This window comes from Hyla sarda, chromosome 1 (assembly GCF_029499605.1).
Source record: "Hyla sarda isolate aHylSar1 chromosome 1, aHylSar1.hap1, whole genome shotgun sequence".
NCBI lineage: Eukaryota > Metazoa > Chordata > Amphibia > Anura > Hylidae > Hyla > Hyla sarda.
The window spans coordinates 496437202-496455863 of record NC_079189.1 but is presented as its reverse complement, the minus strand read 5'-3'; the positions used below and the strand labels follow the sequence as shown (position 1 = coordinate 496455863).

Genomic DNA, 18662 nt, shown 5'->3' with positions numbered 1-18662 from the left:
CCCAATTGCACTTCTGAAATCCTTCTTGGACTTCCCTGGCTTCAACTCCATTCCCCAATCCTGGATTGGTCCACTGGGGAGATCAAGAGTTGGGGGCCCTCTTGTTCCAAGGACTGCTTAAAACCGGTTCCCAGTAAACCTTGCCGTGTCCCTGTGCTTCCTCATGTAACCGGTCTCCCTAAGGCCTATATGGACTTTGCGGACGTTTTTTGCAAAAAACAAGCTGAGACTCTACCTCCTCACAGGCCTTATGATTGTCCCATTGACCTCCTCCCATGCACTACTCCACCCCGGGGCAGAATCTATCCTCTGTCCGTCCCAGAGACTCTTGCCATGTCTGAATACGTCCAAGAAAATTTAAAAAAGGGCTTTATCCGTAAATCCTCCTCTCCTGCCGGAGCCGGATTTTTCTTTGTGTCCAAAAAAGATGGCTCTCTACGTCCTTGCATTGACTACCGCGGTCTTAATAAAATCACGGTTAAGAACCGCTACCCCCTACCCCTCATCTCTGAACTCTTTGATCGTCTCCAAGGTGCCCATATTTTTACCAAACTGGACTTAAGAGGTGCTTATAATCTCATCCGCATCAGAGAGGGGGATGAATGGAAAACGGCATTTAACACCAGAGATGGACACTTTGAGTATCTGGTCATGCCCTTTGGTCTATGCAACGCCCCTGCCGTCTTCCAAGACTTTGTTAATGAAATTTTTCGTGATCTACTATACTCCTGTGTTGTTGTATATCTGGACGATATCCTGATTTTTTCTGCCAATCTAGAAGAACACCGCCAGCATGTCCGTATGGTTCTTCAGAGACTTCGTGATAATCAACTCTATGCCAAAATAGAGAAATGTCTGTTTGAATGCCAATCTCTTCCTTTTCTAGGATACTTGGTCTCTGGCCAGGGACTACAAATGGACCCAGATAAACTCTCTGCCGTCTTAGATTGGCCACGCCCCTCCGGACTCCGTGCCATCCAACGTTTTTTGGGGTTCGCCAATTATTACAGGCAATTTATTCCACATTTTTCTACCATTGTGGCTCCTATTGTGGCTTTAACAAAAAAAAATGCCGATCCCAAGTCCTGGCCTCCTCAAGCGGAAGACGCCTTTAAACGACTCAAGTCTGCCTTTTCTTCGGCTCCCGTGCTCTCCAGACCTGACCCATCTAAACCCTTCCTATTGGAGGTTGATGCCTCCTCAGTGGGAGCTGGAGCTGTCCTTCTACAAAAAAACTCTTCCGGGCATGCTGTTACTTGTGGTTTTTTTTCCAGGACCTTCTCTCCGGCGGAGAGGAACTACTCCATCGGGGATCGAGAGCTTCTAGCCATTAAATTAGCACTTGAGGAATGGAGGCATCTGCTGGAGGGATCAAGATTTCCAGTTATTATTTACACCGATCACAAGAACCTCTCCTACCTCCAGTCTGCCCAACGGCTGAATCCTCGTCAGGCCAGGTGGTCTCTGTTCTTTGCCCGATTTAATTTTGAAATTCACTTTCGGCCTGCTGATAAAAACATTAGGGCCGATGCTCTCTCTCGTTCCTCAGATGCCTCTGAAATTGAACTCTCTCCTCAACACATCATTCCTCCTGACTGCCTGATTTCCACTTCTCCAGCCTCCATCAGGCAAACTCCTCCAGGAAAGACCTTTGTTTCTCCACGCCAACGCCTTGGGATCCTCAAATGGGGTCACTCCTCCCATCTCGCAGGTCATGCGGGCATCAAGAAATCTGTGCAACTCATCTCTCGCTTCTATTGGTGGCCGACTCTAGAGACTGATGTGGTGGACTTTGTGCAAGCCTGCACTATCTGTGCCCGGGATAAGACTCCTCGCCAGAAGCCCGCTGGTTTTCTTCATCCTCTACCTGTCCCCGAACAACCTTGGTCTCTGATTGGTATGGATTTTATTACTGACTTACCCCCATCCCATGGCAACACTGTTATTTGGGTGGTCGTTGATCGATTCTCCAAAATGGCACATTTCATCCCTCTTCCTGGCCTTCCTTCAGCGCCTCAGTTGGCTAAACAATTTTTTGTACACATTTTTCGTCTTCACGGGTTGCCTACACAGATCGTCTCGGATAGAGGCGTCCAATTTGTGTCTAAATTCTGGAGGGCTCTCTGTAAACAACTCAAGATTAAATTAAATTTTTCTTCTGCATACCATCCTCAATCCAATGGACAAGTAGAGAGAATTAACCAGATCTTGGGTGACTATTTACGACATTTTGTTTCCTCCCGCCAGGATGACTGGGCAGATCTTCTACCTTGGGCCGAATTCTCGTATAATTTCAGAATCTCTGAATCTTCCTCCAAATCTCCGTTTTTCGTGGTGTACGGCCGTCACCCTCTTCCCCCCCTCCCTACCCCCTTGCCCTCTGGTCTGCCCGCTGTGGATGAAATTTCTCGTGATCTTTCCACCATATGGAAAGAGACCCAAAATTCTCTCTTACAGGCTTCTTCTCGCATGAAGAGATTCGCAGATAAGAAAAGAAGAGCTCCTCCCATTTTTTCCCCTGGAGACAAGGTATGGCTCTCCGCTAAATATGTCCGTTTCCGTGTCCCGAGCTATAAGTTGGGACCACGCTATCTTGGTCCTTTTAAAGTTTTGTGTCAAATTAATCCTGTCTCTTACAAACTTCTTCTTCCTCCTTCTCTTCGTATCCCTAATGCCTTTCACGTCTCTCTTCTTAAACCTCTCATCCTCAACCGTTTTTCTCCTAAATCTGTTCCTCCCACTCCTGTTTCCGGCTCCTCGGACATCTTCTCTGTCAAAGAGATTTTGGCCTCTAAAAAGGTCAGGGGAAGAACTTTTTTTTTAGTGGATTGGGAGGGTTGTGGTCCAGAAGAGAGGTCCTGGGAACCTGAGGACAATATCCTGGACAAAAGTCTGATCCTCAGGTTCTCAGGCCCCAAGAAGAGGGGGAGACCCAAGGGGGGGGGTACTGTTACGCCGAGCGCTCCGGGTCCCCGCTCCTCCCCGGAGCGCTCGCTACACTTCCCTCACTGCAGCGCCCCGGTCGGTTCCACGGACCCGGGGCGCTGCGTTACCACCTCCGGCCGGGATGCGATTCGCGATGCGGGTAGCGCCCGCTCGCGATGCGCACCCCGGCTCCCGTACCTTACTCGCTCCCCGTCAGTTCTGTCCCGGCGCGCGCGGCCCCGCTCCCTAGGGCGCGCGCGCGCCGGGTCTTTGCGATTTAAAGGGCCACTGCACCGCTGATTGGTGCAGTGGTTCCAATTAGTGTTTACACCTGTGCACTTCCCTATATCACCTCACTTCCCCTTCACTCCCTCGCCGGATCTTGTTGCCCTAGTGCCAGTGAAAGCGTTCCTTGTGTGTTCCTTGCCTGTGATTCCAGACCTTCTGCCGTTGCCCCTGACTACGATCCTTGCTGCCTGCCCCGACCTTCTGCTACGTCCGACCTTGCTTCTGTCTACTCCCTTGTACCGCGCCTATCTTCAGCAGCCAGAGAGGTTGAGCCGTTGCTAGGGGATACGACCTGGTCACTACCGCCGCAGCAAGACCATCCCGCTTTGCGGCGGGCTCTGGTGAAAACCAGTAGTGACTTAGAACCGATCCTCTAGCACGGTCCACGCCAATCCCTCTCTGGCACAGAGGATCCACTACCTGCCAGCCGGCATCGTGACACCTTGTAAGGAGGTGGGTCCCTCAAAAGGCAGTGAAAGAGCGAAGCGCGCCATAGATCCAGTAAGCACGTTATCCCTCCCCCCGCTATTCTCTCTAGTACTCCATATCCACCTATTATTACCACTGGCTTAATATCAGTTTACTCCTAATACTATCACATCTAGAGGACTGAACCCAAAACTGACTAGTAGGAGAGACTATTATAGCACGACTATTAGGTTAGACCAGCACACCCCAGAGCTCCGTGTTCATTAGTATTAGTATTTTTGCATTTTTTTGGGTGGTCTTTCACTTAGTGCTTGGCGGTATACCAGATCATACCGAATACCGGTGTGTTTTTTTCTTTACGATATGAATTTTTCACATACCGCAATACCGTTTCCATAGCAACCAACTCCAATGCGTGATGGCGTAGAGAAACGGCCAGCCGCACAGCGTCTCTGGGAAGTGTATTCCATGCCGCACTGAACTGACTGTGAGGAGCTGGGAGAGGACTACAACTCCCAGCGGGCAAGTGACTTCCGGGCGGGTGCGGGAAACTCGAGCAGAACTGCGGAGACATGGAGGAGATTTACCGGTCGGCCTGACCGAGACCCCGGGTACCATGGGGAGGACCCCCAACCACCGGGAAACTCGAGCAGAACTGCGGAGACATGGAAGAGAGTTACCGGGCGGCCTGACCGAGACCCCGGGTACCATGGTGAGGACCCCTGACCACCTGACACTATACTGAGGACCCCCCCCCCCCAAAGTACTGTTAAATACCGTGAAACCGCCTTAATTTAGAAAAATACTGTGATACACATTTTTGGTCATACCGCCAAGCACTAGTTTCACTATACTTCACTTTTTTGTTCTCTATTTACTGATTTTTATTATTGAGCTATTAAAGGTAATGTTTTAATGTTCTATATTGCTGTAGATCAGGAGGTACCCTTGTCAGTGATTTCTGTCTAGTTTATACCTTATGACCTTTATTGATTTGAATTGGACTTCCTATATCACCTGTAGTCCATTTTCGGTGAAGTTTCACATTATGTAAGAAAAAACTTTTTTTTTCAGACCAAACCACCTTCTTTTGTTGTTCCATGATCCAGTTCTATTACTTACTTGCCCATTGTAGGTGCTAGACAGATAGCATAAAGGGCACTGTGACCAGTTTCTGTTACCCCCTCCAATGCATTGTATGTTCAGATACCTTTCTGTTGTAGCCAGCCTTAAAGGGTACTCTGTTTGAAACATCTTATCCCCTATCCAAAGGATAGGGGATAGGATGTTAGATCGTGGGGTCCCACCATTGGGGACCCCTGCGATCTCTGGGCCAGCAGCAGCGGCATCCGGAACACGGAAGTTTGCAGCTTCCGTATTCGTGACATCACACCCCATCCATTCATGTCTATGGGAGGGGGCGTGACGGCTGGTAAATAGCTATCACGCCTCCTCCCATAGACGTGAATGGACATGCCGGAGATCGTTGTCGTCCCCAGTGGCGGGACCCCCACGGTCTAACATCTTATCCCCTATCCTTTGGATAGGGGATAAGATGTTTCCAGCGGAGTACCCCTTTAACTTTTGAAGCCAATTGTGGTATAGTAGCTTACTTGCATATTTTCCTACTTCCAATACCACTTCAATTCCTACCTAATATACCCCCTGTAGACATGTGCCTAGTAACAAGGTACGCCAGGTTATTCACTTCACCTGTCAGTGGTTTTATGCTGTGTTCACACATTCAGGTTTTTAATTGCAATTATTGAATACAAAGCCAGGAATGGATCTGAAAGAAGCCACAGTCTTTCCTTTCCTGTACATGTGTCCCCCATTTATGATCTGTTCTGGGCTTTGTAATTGCAATTAAAACCTGAATGTGTGAACACACCCTTAATGTTGTGGCTGATCAGTGTATATTTAGATTAATGTTCATTTTACAGGGCTATCTTAATCTAGCGTACAAACCATCCCACCAGAACACGGTGCCATAGCAACTAGTTAGATTTCTCATGTCACTTATCACTCTAGTGAATAAACGTATCAATGTATAAGATCCTGTGCGGACACGATTACATGGTGCCTATTGTAAGCTCTTTATAGTTATTGTCTAGTTTATAAAAATGAATAAATATTATTTGTTTGCATTATTCTGTTCCTATTTTGTTTGTCTTTGAATTAATCGCTTGCAGAGACAAGTAACTGAACCTGCTGAAACATTTTATACTTACAGTTATTCATGGTGGATAATGGAGCCGATGACTGGAGAATAGCCATGACCTACGAGCGGATCTTCTTTATCTGCCTGGAAATCCTAGTGTGTGCAATTCATCCTATACCAGGAAATTACACATTCACATGGACAGCACGACTTGCCTTCTCCTATACCCCCTCCACAGCAACAGCTGATGTGGATATTATTTTATCTATACCAATGTTCTTAAGACTTTATCTCATTGCCAGAGTTATGCTTTTGCATAGCAAACTTTTTACTGATGCCTCTTCTCGAAGCATTGGAGCACTAAACAAAATAAACTTCAACACACGTTTTGTAATGAAGACTTTAATGACAATATGTCCTGGAACAGTACTGTTGGTTTTTAGCATATCTTTATGGATAATTGCTGCATGGACTGTCCGAGCTTGTGAAAGGTAAGGCTTCTATTATGAATTTTATTTACTGTCTTTATATACATCCAAATATGCTGTAAAACATACTTGGAAATATTTCAATTCATGTTTGTATTGTGATCCTGAAGGTGTATGTTGTGCTTTTTCTATGTGTCCCCTTCTTCCACTATCTGGAGACTGGAGCACATGATCAGACTACACTGGGCATGTTTGTAGTCTGTAGCCATGGAGACACATAGGTCTGCGTAAAGCTGTTTGGGCAGACAGTAGGAAATTGCAGGTGGAGACTTGTGAAGTTGCTTTATTAGTGTAATTTTATATGCATAATAGCAATAAATATTCCAATTTAAGAGCTGCACATTAAAGAGATTGTCCAGGGATTTGAAAAAAATGTCTGGCCACATCTGTTCAAAGGCTTTTTTGGTATTGTAGTCCATCCCCATTCAAGTAAAAAGGGCTGATCTGTGGCTGCCAGAAACAACCTATGGACCAGGCTGTATTGTCAGCTCGTGCCAGCCTATGCATTGAATAACCCCACTAGGGTGATGCGTCAGTAAAAGATCTGTGAAATAATGGTGATTCAGGCACAAATCCTCTAGTGTCCAAGCAGTTGGTGTAATACAGACCTCATTGTGTGATACAGAATTGGTTTATGTGGTAAGAAAAGATGTCAGACAAGGTGTATATAGAAAAATAAAAAATGTCTTTATTAGCAGGAGTCTCTCTCGCTCAAGTCCAACGAATACACAACAAAAAAAGTGTGCAGCCACCCCGGCTGCTTTTTCTTATTTTGCATTTTACTACCAATATATATATTCCCTGATGATCCTTTGACAACCTGACAGGTGAAACACGTTGAAATTGGGAATTGTGGTCTCCATTGGTGATTTTACCTCACCTGTGTGTTTCACGATTTTTTGCAACTATTTTTTTTGGTATATAGTTTCACGGAGCTCTGTAGTGTGTATTTGATCTATATATTTTTTTCTCTCTCTTTTGCCATCCATATTTTGTTTGATCCCTCACTTAGGATAGAGCAAGTTCCGGCACCGTGGTTGAGGCTACCCTTGTAAGGAGGTGGGTCCCTCAAAAGGCAGTGAAAGAGCGAAGCGCGCCATAGATCCAGTAAGCACGTTATCCCTCCCCCCGCTATTCTCTCTAGTACTCCATATCCACCTATTATTACCACTGGCTTAATATCAGTTTACTCCTAATACTATCACATCTAGAGGACTGAACCCCAAACCGACTAGTAGGAGAGACTATTATACCACGACTATTAGGTTAGACCAGCACACTCCAGAGCTCCGTGTTCATTAGTATTAATAACCCCATAAGGGTGATGCGTCAGTAAAAGATCTGTGAAATAATGGGGATTCAAGCACAAATCCTCTAGTGTCCAAGCAGTTGGTGTAATACAGACCTCATTGTGTGATACAGAATTGGTTTATGTGGTAAGAAAAGATTTCAGACAAGGTGTATATAGAAAAATAAAAAATTTCTTTATTAGCAGGAGTCTCTATCGCTCAAGTCCAACGAATACACAACAAAAAAAGTGTGTTTTACTGGCGGATTTAGTTACAAAATCACTGTGGACCTCAGCCCTATACACTGAAAGTGGTGCAATCAATCACAAATCCACAACATAATGAGTATGCTGAAAATCTGCAGGGAAATTTCTCAGCAGTTCTGACCCATGTGGATTCTCTATGGATTGAATTTTTTTTTCCAGTCGGCAGCAGCTACAGCAAAAGTATTTATTATTGATTTTTACTCACTGAAGTGCTGCCTCCTCGACACTGCTCCCCTAGTCACAGGCCCACAGGTGCCTAATGATAAACACGGCCTTGCCTATGGACAGATATGGTGCTGTTTCTAGAGCAAATACTCTCTATGGGGGACATGCATCAATGTTTGCTTATGTATTCCTTTTTTCAGTTCTTTTTTTCTTACAATTTTTTTGCTTATGTGCGACTTATTTATCAACTGGTTTCAGCCTGTTGATACATTTCTTTCAAGTAAGCAATTTATGTATTTATTTTTTGCTTTGGTAGTGGCTTTTTCTGCTCCATGTCTGAGCTGGAGTAAACTTAGTAGGTTTTTTCATGTGATGCAACTTTTTTGCGACTTTCGCACTTGATAAATCTCTGACCAATGCAAGTCAAAAATCACTTTTTGCTTTGGTAAGCAAGTTTCTTTTTTTTTTTTTTTTTTGCTTAGGCCACTGCACAATCAAAAGGTCGCACAAAAAATAGAGTAGTCGCACATGCTATTAAATGCTTTGATAAATGTCCCCCTATGTACTTCCAGTAAAAAGATCTGAAGGCTTAATAAAGATTGAGTGGAAGTAGGGGATGTTTGAAAAGACAGGTCAACCCATTTAGTTTGGGGAATGCTGCCGACACCAGACATATGCTAATGCTTGCTGCAGTAGATGCTGTACAGATTGGTGATACCCTGGTCCCTACTGGTACAATGGCCCAGGCTTACTTAAAGGGAATATTGTATATGCCGAGTTTTTATGTAAAATATATTTTAAAATAATTTTTGGTGATTTTTATATTTTTTTTTCCTTTTTAAATTTCCACTTTGTTATGCATATAAAAAAATAATCCTGAAATCTTGCAGTTTTCATTCTGGCCACTAATATAAGCAGGACATTTTCAATTCTGTACAGACCACTTTCCAGCAGTCTCCTCTTTATCATCACAGACAGGATGATATAACATACACAACACAGCATCCTCACAATAGGTGATGTTCACAGCTCAGCCCACTCACTCTGCATAGGTCACAGAACATGCCCAGAAAACAATCTCATTATGTGAATCCTTCTTACCAGAAAGTATATCACTAAGTTCTGTTGAAAACAGTTAATTATCTCTAAATGTATCCAAGCCTCCCCGATAGTTGCTAGCGTTGCAGTGTAAGGGTCGGCACATTGCTAATTGTGTGGTGGGACTGCGATCGCATTCGCAATTTGTGGGAGCAAGCTCATTTGACATTATGCACTATAGTAGGGTTCTCTATTCTGTGGGGTCCAGAAGTCACTCTCTTGTATTTATGCCTAGACAACTTACCTCTCCCTGATGTAGCAGTGATAGTCCACTTCTTAATGGTAACTAAGAGTAGAATAGCGACTACATAGAGGAGCTCCGAAGTACCGGATCTTAACTGTATAATCAATTCACTACAACATTTCTGCCTCATGGAACGGTCCATAGCTTCCGTAATGGATAACCCCTTTTTAACAATGCTTGGTTTAAATGGCTGAAATATAAGCCTTTAGACATCTGAGTATCTATAGTATAAAATAATTAGAATCCTAATATAAATTTTACTGTACCTCACACCCCCGGTTTAGTTTAAATCAAATCTTTTAAATATTTTCTTCTCCCCTTTTCTTCCTCTTCCCCCGCTTTTTTCCTTTTCTTGTTCGTTATCTTTTTGCTTCTTCTCTCTGTTTTTTTTTCTTGTTCTTCTTGTGACTCAGCAAGCTGTTTTTTTTGTATGCATCATTATTTTCGTTACGTTAAATGTAAAGTAAAAAAGTAAAAAAACAAAAAAAAAAAAACAGTTAATTATAATATACATAATATACAAAAAATGAAATCAGAAAATAGAAACAGATCAGGAATAAAGAACATGCTCCAGGATCTGGCTCTAATCAGTAAAAAAAAAAAAAATATCTTGGTGACATATTTACTGTTTAATTCTTAGACAATGCAAATTTATACCAATCTTCAAATGCATTAGATTTATTAAAGTAATCAGGCTGATTGATAATTCTGGCATATCTGAAGACAGAGTTGAGAATGAGAATACATAGGGATTTACACTTACTCCTTAATACACTTTAAAGGGTTTGTCGTGTAAGTATTTATTGTTTTTTGTAAACGAATCAATAAGTCAGGCTTCCAGATCCCCTGCAGCTGCTGTTCAGATTGGTTCCTGCTTCCTAGTTGCGGCCTGGTCAGACAGGAAATGCCTGCTCAGCCGATCACTAGTGACTCTCCTCAGCCAGTGACTCGCCGCAGGCATTTCCATGTGTTGAGATGAGAATCGGGAAATGGAGCTCAGCAGGAACATGGTGAGCACTAAAAAGTACTGGTGAGGGATCGGGTCCGTGAGTAAGTCTTTAAGAAAAACTTATGTAAATAAAAACTGACAACCCATTTCAGTCTCTTCGAACATACTCTGTGAGAGTATGGTGCATGCTGGAAGTTGTGATAAGTGTGAGGCTGCACTCAGTATAGGGCCATATCATTTGCTTTAAGAGCAGGACCGATTTCTTCAGTGCAAAGCAGGAAAAACTTACCCAAACAGATCCTTGGCATGTGACCAGAACCGGGCTGCTAGACCATTTCACCAAATACAGACCTTGATACTTGAGGGAATTGCCACATTTTCTCAAATTGTTTCCTCACTCATGAGCCAGGGGGTATCTAACTATCTATTAAACAAACCTGTGATTTTTAGTATCTTGTGAGCTTGTGGTTTTGGTATATAATCGTCTTTCCATCCAAGTTATCTTTTCTTACTGCTCATAAAAAAAATACAGTGATAAGTTTATAGAAATCTGCTGTAACCATAGTTACCAAAAAAGCAGCAATAGTCAAAACAAATCATTAGGGAGAATTTTTTGATGTGATAGAAAAGATATAAAGTCTATTTTATGACATTGGAAATATTTATCCAAGTTGATAGAATTAATATATGTTAAATTTACAAGTTGTTTGCGACCTGAATTAACAAGTTTTTGACACTGCAGGTTTACGTTATTGCATCATGGATTTTATTTTTATATTCATTTTCATTTAGTCTTATAGTTTAGTTTACTAAATTCTATGTAAGGAAATGGTCATGGGCTTAAATTAGCATTTTGTGTCCTAGATAACAATGTCCTCAGTAAATGACATATTATTTAATTCATTTTTTTTAATGTTATTACTGTGTATTTTAGTGTTTTTCCCATGATATAAAAATATAAAAATCTTTAACTCTTGCATTTTCCCTACTGACCATTGACTCTTAACCCCTTAAGGACGCAGGACGTAAATGTACGTCCTGGTGCGGTGGTACTTAACGCACCAGGACGTACATTTACGTCCTGTGCATAACCGCGGGCATCGGAGTGTTGCCTTTGTCATGCGCGGCTGATCCCGGCTGCTGATCGCAGCCAGGGACCCGCCGGCAATGGCCGACGCCCGCGATCTCGCCTCAGCGCGGCTGATCCCGGCATCTGCGGCAGTGCGCGATTTCAATGAATGATCGGATCGCCCGCAGCGCTGCTGCGGGGATCCGATCATTCAGAACACCGCACGTAGGTCCCCTCACCTTCCTCCTTCCGGCTCCCGGCGTCTCCTGCTCTGGTCTGAGATCGAGCAGACCAGAGCAGAAGATGACCGATAACACTGATCTGTTCTATGTCCTATACATGGAACAGATCAGTATTAGCAATCATGGTATTGCTATGAATAGTCCCCTATGGGGACTATTCAAGTGTAAAAAAACATGTAAAAAAATGTAAAAGTAAAAAAAAAAGTGAAAAATCCCCTCCCCCAATAAAAAAGTAAAACGTCCGTTTTTTCCTATTTTACCCCCAAAAAGCGTAAAAAATAAATTTAATAGACATATTTGGTATCGCCGCGTGCGTAAATGTCCGAACTATTAAAATAAAAAATTAATGATCCCGTATGGTGAACGGCGTGAACATAAAAAAAAGTCCAAAATTGCTACTTTTTTAATACATTTTATTAAATAAAAATTTATAAAAAATGTATTAAAAGTTTTTTATATGCAAATGTATAAAAAAAAAAGTACAGATCATGGCGCAATAAATGAGCCCTCATACCGTCGCTTATACGGAAAAATAAAAAAAGTTAGAGGTCATCAAAATAAAGGGATTATAAACGTACTAATTTGGTTAAAAAGTTTGTGATTTTATAAAACAATAATAGAAAAGTATGTAATAATGGGTATCATTTTAATCGTATTGACCCTCAGAATAAAGAACACACGTCATTTTTACCGTAAATTGTAAATTTCCCCACAAAAATAGTGTTTTTTGGTTGCGCCATACATTTTATGATATAATGAGTTATGTCATTACAAAGGACAACTGGTCGCGCAAAAAACAAGCCCTCATTCTAGTCTGTGGATGAAAATATAAAAGAGTTATGATTTTTAGAAGGCGAGGAGGAAAAAATGAAAACGTAAAAATTAAATTGCCTGAGTCCTTAAGGCCAAAATGGGCTGAGTCCTTAAGGGGTTAAAGGGGTACTCCGCCCCTTTCCTTTGGATAGGGAATAAGATGTCTGATTCAGAACGCCGGTTTTGGGCGGCCATGATTGTGACGTCACATTCCCTCCATTCAGGTCTATAGGAAGGGACGTGATGGCTGTGATCGCATGGCCAGAGCTCCCTCAATCAGACATCTTATTCCCTATCCTTTGGATAGTGGGATAAGTTGTCTAGGGGCAGAGTACCCCTTTAAAGGATAACTCCGGGATGTACAACTTATCCCTTATCCTAAGGATAGGGGATAAGTGTTGGATCGCAGGGGGTCCAACTGTTGGGGCCCCCCTCAATCTCCCAAACGGAGCCCCGGCTCCCTGCATGAAATGAGCTTTTTCGACCACAGCAGGAAGCTGCGGCCGACATGCTCCCTCCATGCAGTTCTATGGCAGAGCCAGAGATTGCTGAAAGCAGCGGTTGGACCACCCGCGATCTAACACTTATCCTCTATCCATAGGATAGGGGATAAGTTGTACATCCTGGAGGTATCCTTTAAAGGAGAAGTCCAGCCAAAACTAACATATCCCTTATCACCAGTATTCATTTCTGTGGTAGCCCTGGAGATGCCCAAGTGCTGTACTTGAGTCTCTTCGGTGCTCCCATACAAATGAATGGAGCGGATGCTGTCTGCAGCTGGGTTCCTTTCCGGAGATCACGGGGGTCCAACCACTGGGATAGGAGATAAGAAAATTTTGGCCGAAGCTGTATACTGACACTGTTTTGAAGAGATTACTTATCCTTCATTATCATCAGAGAGCAGGATTACAATGAAAAGTAATACCCCCACCATAAAGTTAGAGGTTGATATTACAGTATCACATCACTGATCATAGGTTATGGGGACAACTTCGCTCCTCCTTCCCTTCATTTCACAGTGACCTTTAGAATGTCACAGAGCATGACCACAATAACATGTATGTTCCCTGACGGAGGTTTCTCATATCCATGTGCCTGCTGTCAAGTAAACTAGCAGCTCAGATAGGAAGAAAGTGTAGAATAAAACTTCCTCCTCACTTTGGTGCTGTCTATACTTTAGCCCAGAGTGTTTTATACGGAACTGCATCTAATATTCTCTCTGCACAACAGAGTGTGCAATGTGAATTTCATTAACAGGTGGAATGGAGCTTCAGTCTCAAAGCCAGATTCTTTTCTTGAGAAATAGCCTGATCTCTTATGACTGTCAAATGAATTTGTACTCAAGTAATTAAGGCAGCCTTGGAGGAAAACTAGAACTGTGCGGATCTCTATGGGCTTCAATGTTCTGGCATTTTAAATGATGTTATTAAACTCCCTTCCTTATTACCTCTGTGTGGACGTCAGCAAAGTTGTATTTTTGATGATTCATCATATAAGTTCCAATTAGTACATCACAAGTTCATTACTCAGTATTAGGCTTATTTCACATAAAACATCATATTGCTGACCCAGAAACGTATTGTCAAAGAGTAATACCTTGTTTAACTACTGTAGAGAATGCAAAATAGAGGGAAAAAAGGGGTTTAATTCTAGCACTGCTCTTAGGTAGGCATAAAGAACTTCCAAACCACCACGGTTGTACAGTAAGCAAGCATGAAGAGCTGCTTCACAGCATGGAGGATACAGGATCTATGCACTGCAGGATACCTTCAGAGGTAGGTGAAGAAAGGGACACACTGTTTCCCCCAAACACCCCCCTCAACATAATCCCTGTGCACAACCCCCTTCCCCCAAAGAGAATAAACCTGACTGGACCCACTGATGACCACCAGGGTGTACACTGAGCAGGGACCCCCCAGACCAGGCCACAGAGCAGGGTCCCTCAGACCAGATGATTCTAGGGTCTGTATAAAAATATGTGCGTTTTTGAAAACATGTGTCTTGAACAATGCTAATCATTATCATTTATCAAAACACAACCCACTTATGCCTTTTCAAGGTGCACACATCTTTACATGCTTTACAAGTTTTCTAAATGCTGTACTACTAATTATATTGTATGTGGGTAGAGCACCTAGGTAGATGTGGCTTACACATAGATGGGTGGTGTACAGAGGCCCCATGATTCTCTATTGCCTGGGGGCCTCATAAGTTGTCAGTACACCCCTGGGTCTGTGTGATCAGGAGTGTAGAGTTTGCAATGGTTGCTATGATTTCTCTCTACACTTGTTTGCAGCCTATTTCATTCTTCCCTACAAACTGCCTTTTATCTGCTTTCCTCCCTATCCACAGCCTATGTGAGCTGTTATCCCAGTATGGTTTCCTAATTTCCACACTGTTGTGTACGAGCTCCTCCCCCTCCATGGAGCTACCATTAATACTAACAGAAGGGAGGAGGACAGCAGAGAGCTCTTCAGAAGCTAACACAGCTATCTGACATACTTGTCTCATATTCAGGATGACAGATAGCCAGATAAAATACTTACAGAATATTATCTATAGCCTGTAAAACTGCTAACAACTGTGTACATAGTCGTATTAAGTGGGCAAAATGTGCCAAATTTACCTTTCTGTGCTAAAAAAAAAAATTTGTGACAAATTTATTATGTATTGGGTTATGCTCAAAAGCTGCAGGTTGGATGCTGATTTATACATTTTAAAACAAACTGGAAAAATTAACACAGCAAATCTGCAGTGTGTGAACACACCCTTGTAGACACTTTTATGCAGCTTAAAGGGGTACTCCACTGCCTCAGCGTTCAGAACATTTAGCTCCGAACACTGCATGTTGGCTGCGGGGTCGTGACGTCATGGCCATGCCCCCTCAGTGCAAGTCTATGGGAGGGGGCGTACGCCCCCTCCCATAGACTTGCATTGAGGGGGCGTGACCATGAAGTCACGACCCCACAGCCCACACCCAGCGTTTAGAACTTAATCTTCCGAATGCTGTGGCAGTGTAGTACCCCTTTAAACACATTGGAAAGTGTCCAAAAAAGGGTTGTGTCTTAGAGTACATGTGCTTCACGAGGTGGCATGCGGAAGAGGGAAGTGTCTAACATGCCTAAATTCTTAATGCCCATGTGAGTATTTCAATGCAAATTGCATATTTTATCTCGAAAAGTGATGCACCCTATGATGCTATTGATACGTCATTTGCATTGCATGTTTATATGGACTCAACATGCACAATAAAAGCCAAGATTAGCCAATTAGAATGCAGCCCAAAAGCATAGGAGAAATACACTGTCAGTCTACCTTTACTATTGTATCCGAACAATTACTGCAGCAATGCTGGGGGACAGTGTAGCCTGTCAGTCACTAATACATCAAATGCTTCATTATAACATTGAAATGGATGAATGAGCAGTATGGACATCACCATCCACAGCAGCTATCTCATATGTGGGTGAGACTCCGCATAGCAATAAAAACCTGATGATTCGGTTTCACCCAACTTGCTGTTATTTTAGGAGTCGAGGCTCCTGGTGACTCATTAAAGGAAGACACCTGCCAGGAACATTACCCTCCACCAGCTCTACCCGCATGACAGTTTCAGCTAGAATTTCAGCAGGAGGTTTCCTCATAAGATCCAGGACCAGGAAGAAGGTGATTGTTCCACTCAACTGGAGGCCGCACAGCAAATTATTTGAGAAATGAAAGAAAGATGTCAGCAAAAATTGAACCATTAAGTGCTTTATGGCCTCCTGTGTTGAGTGAGACACTCCGGAAAGTAGATCGTTCACACTTAACACTGGGTAAGGAGTGTTACATACACAGCAAATGTGTTTTTTACTGCCTGCAAAAGGAAATGGTAATAAATTAGAAATGAAATTACAAATGGACACTGTTGTGTTCTAGACCAGTTTGAGGGAAATTATGTTATAGATTTAACCCTTTCAATGAGTTGTCTTAGAATTGCTACTTATCTTTAGAATAAGTAATAGACATCTAGTTTTGGGCGATAGGTCAAGCCTCTAGGACCCGACTGATCAAAAGAATGGGGGGCATGAGACCTTCATTTGAATTGAGCATCAGTACCATTGCTCAAGCACCTATCCATTCAGATTGGAGACACGGGGGTCCCAGGCACATATCACATCTCCTTTGACTGGAAGATCCTATGTGTTGCCACCTTTTTGCTTATGTTTTGCAATGTGGCTTTTGGCCACAAGGCTTCTATAGGTGAAATCAGTTTGGCTCTTGTTAAAGTACTCAAAGAACCCCACCACATGTGCGCTGGTAGCCGGCGGAACTGCACGGCTCCCTGCCACTGCGGGCGCGCACCTGGAGACAAAGTCAAGACGCCGGACATGAACCAACGGACGTACCGCGAACACTGTCTTTTTCGAGTCTAGCAGATCTGTTTCATTTACTGAGGGTCCGCAACGGTATCGGCGGTCTCATATTATGAGTTGCCTCCTGTTTCATGATATCTATTAGTGGAACTGGTGGATACGTGTACAAGTGCACAGAACTGTATATAGCCCCTGATGAGGTCACTGATAATTGACTGAAATGCGTAGGGAAGGGCATTGTACATATGTTACCGTACGTTTTGACCCAGGCCGCAGCAACTACAGCATAAGCAGGGTCATGATGTGGTGATTGCTAGACAGTTTTTGATTGATTGACTTCTTAACTGTGTGTATCTATTACGTCATATTGGCACTAGGATCAGCATCAGTATCCTTGGCCAATTATCAATTTTTCTGCACGATTAATATATGTGTCTTAGCTGCATAAATATTAAAAGTTAAGTTTTAGTCACTCCCCTTTTCCTTGCACAAACCCCAGCACAAGACAAGACACAATTTAGAATTGTGATAAAGAGGTATTACAGTATATTGGAATAGCACTGAATTTATTTTTTATGGACCTTGAGGTATTAATTTTAAATAGATTGGACAAACAGTTTTTTATGAATAGTTTCATTGTTCATATAAAGATGTCATTTTTTAAGTCCTTTCCATGTTAAGAAAACTACATAGAATACACAATATTAGGCTGGGTTCCCATTACGTTTTCCCCCATACTGGAGCGCATACGGCAGGGGAGAGCTAAAAACTTGCGCTCCCGTATGCCTTTCTATGCGCTCCCGTATGTAATTCATTTCAATGAGCCGACCGCAGTGAAATTTTAGGTCCGGTCGGCTCATTTTTGCTTCGTATGCGCTTTTACAACCGGACCTAAAACTGTGGTCGACCACAGTTTTAGGTGCGGGGAAGCAGCGCATACGGGGCAAAAATGAGCCGACCGGACCGAACGTTTCACTGTGGTCGGCTCATTGAAATGAATGACATACGGGAGCGCATAGAAAGGCATACGGGAGCGCAAGTTTTTAGCTCTCCCCTGCCGTATGCGTACGAGTGAAAACGTAATGGGAACCCAGCCTTATTTTAATTACAAACAGCCAATATCAGTGCCACAAAACATGTCCCTGTCTACACGTCATATTATTTAGGGGGCTGTATGGTACATTAGCTAATCCTACTCATAAAGGACTGATACAGAAAGTCACTTCCAAGTGAAGATATCAGCCTAAGGCTTGGTTCACACATTGTACAAAAAAAAATGCCCACAAAATAGTTTTTTAAATCTAATAATGTGGAAAATGAAAAACGGCCTGTGCACACATTGGCCCAGATTTATCAAACTGTGTGAGAGAAAAAGTGGAGTAATTTTCGCACAGTGACCAATCACAGCTCAGCTTTCACTTTACCAGAGCTTGTTAGCTGAGCTGTGATTGGTCGCTATGGGAAAATCACTCTATTTTTTCTCTCACACAGTTTGATAAATCTTCCCCATTGTTTTAAAAAAAATTTCCATAATGCCAACATTCCTGCAGTCAACATCAAGGCTAGACAGTAACATGGAGTAGTAACCAATATCGAGGCTTCATACTGTCAGCGATCTGGGTGAAACAAGTCCAAGACCCAGTAAATGCCAGGCTGATTTGTGTCCTGTCACTGTGCCATGCAATATTTAACAGATGTGACAGATGGTTTTTACGGTTGCCTTCAATATCTGTTAATGCACAATAGCATGTTATGTCTTTTTTTGTACAGTTGGCATTACCCCAGATACAATAGAGTAAAATATGCATGTGTCACATAAACCCAGCATTGTATGGGGACTGCTGAATAGATCATTAGAACTCATTTAGAGTCCATTGTATA

At 42.8% G+C, this 18662-nt stretch overlaps 1 protein-coding gene across 2 annotated transcripts in view; it reads left to right on the top strand.

Annotated features, from left to right (window-relative positions):
- Nucleotides 1-18662, top strand: part of KCNN2 (potassium calcium-activated channel subfamily N member 2) — a 245827-nt gene that overhangs the window by 44978 nt on the left and 182187 nt on the right. The window contains exons 1-2 of one of the 2 annotated variants that reach the window (XM_056537446.1): nt 3678-3714; nt 5876-6294. In XM_056537446.1, the coding sequence (XP_056393421.1) occupies nt 5882-6294 (413 nt within the window). In that variant the 5' untranslated portion in view covers nt 3678-3714; nt 5876-5881. Of the gene's footprint in view, nt 1-3677; nt 3715-5875; nt 6295-18662 lie in introns of those variants that run through there. The other variant, XM_056537445.1, reaches the window with a different exon arrangement.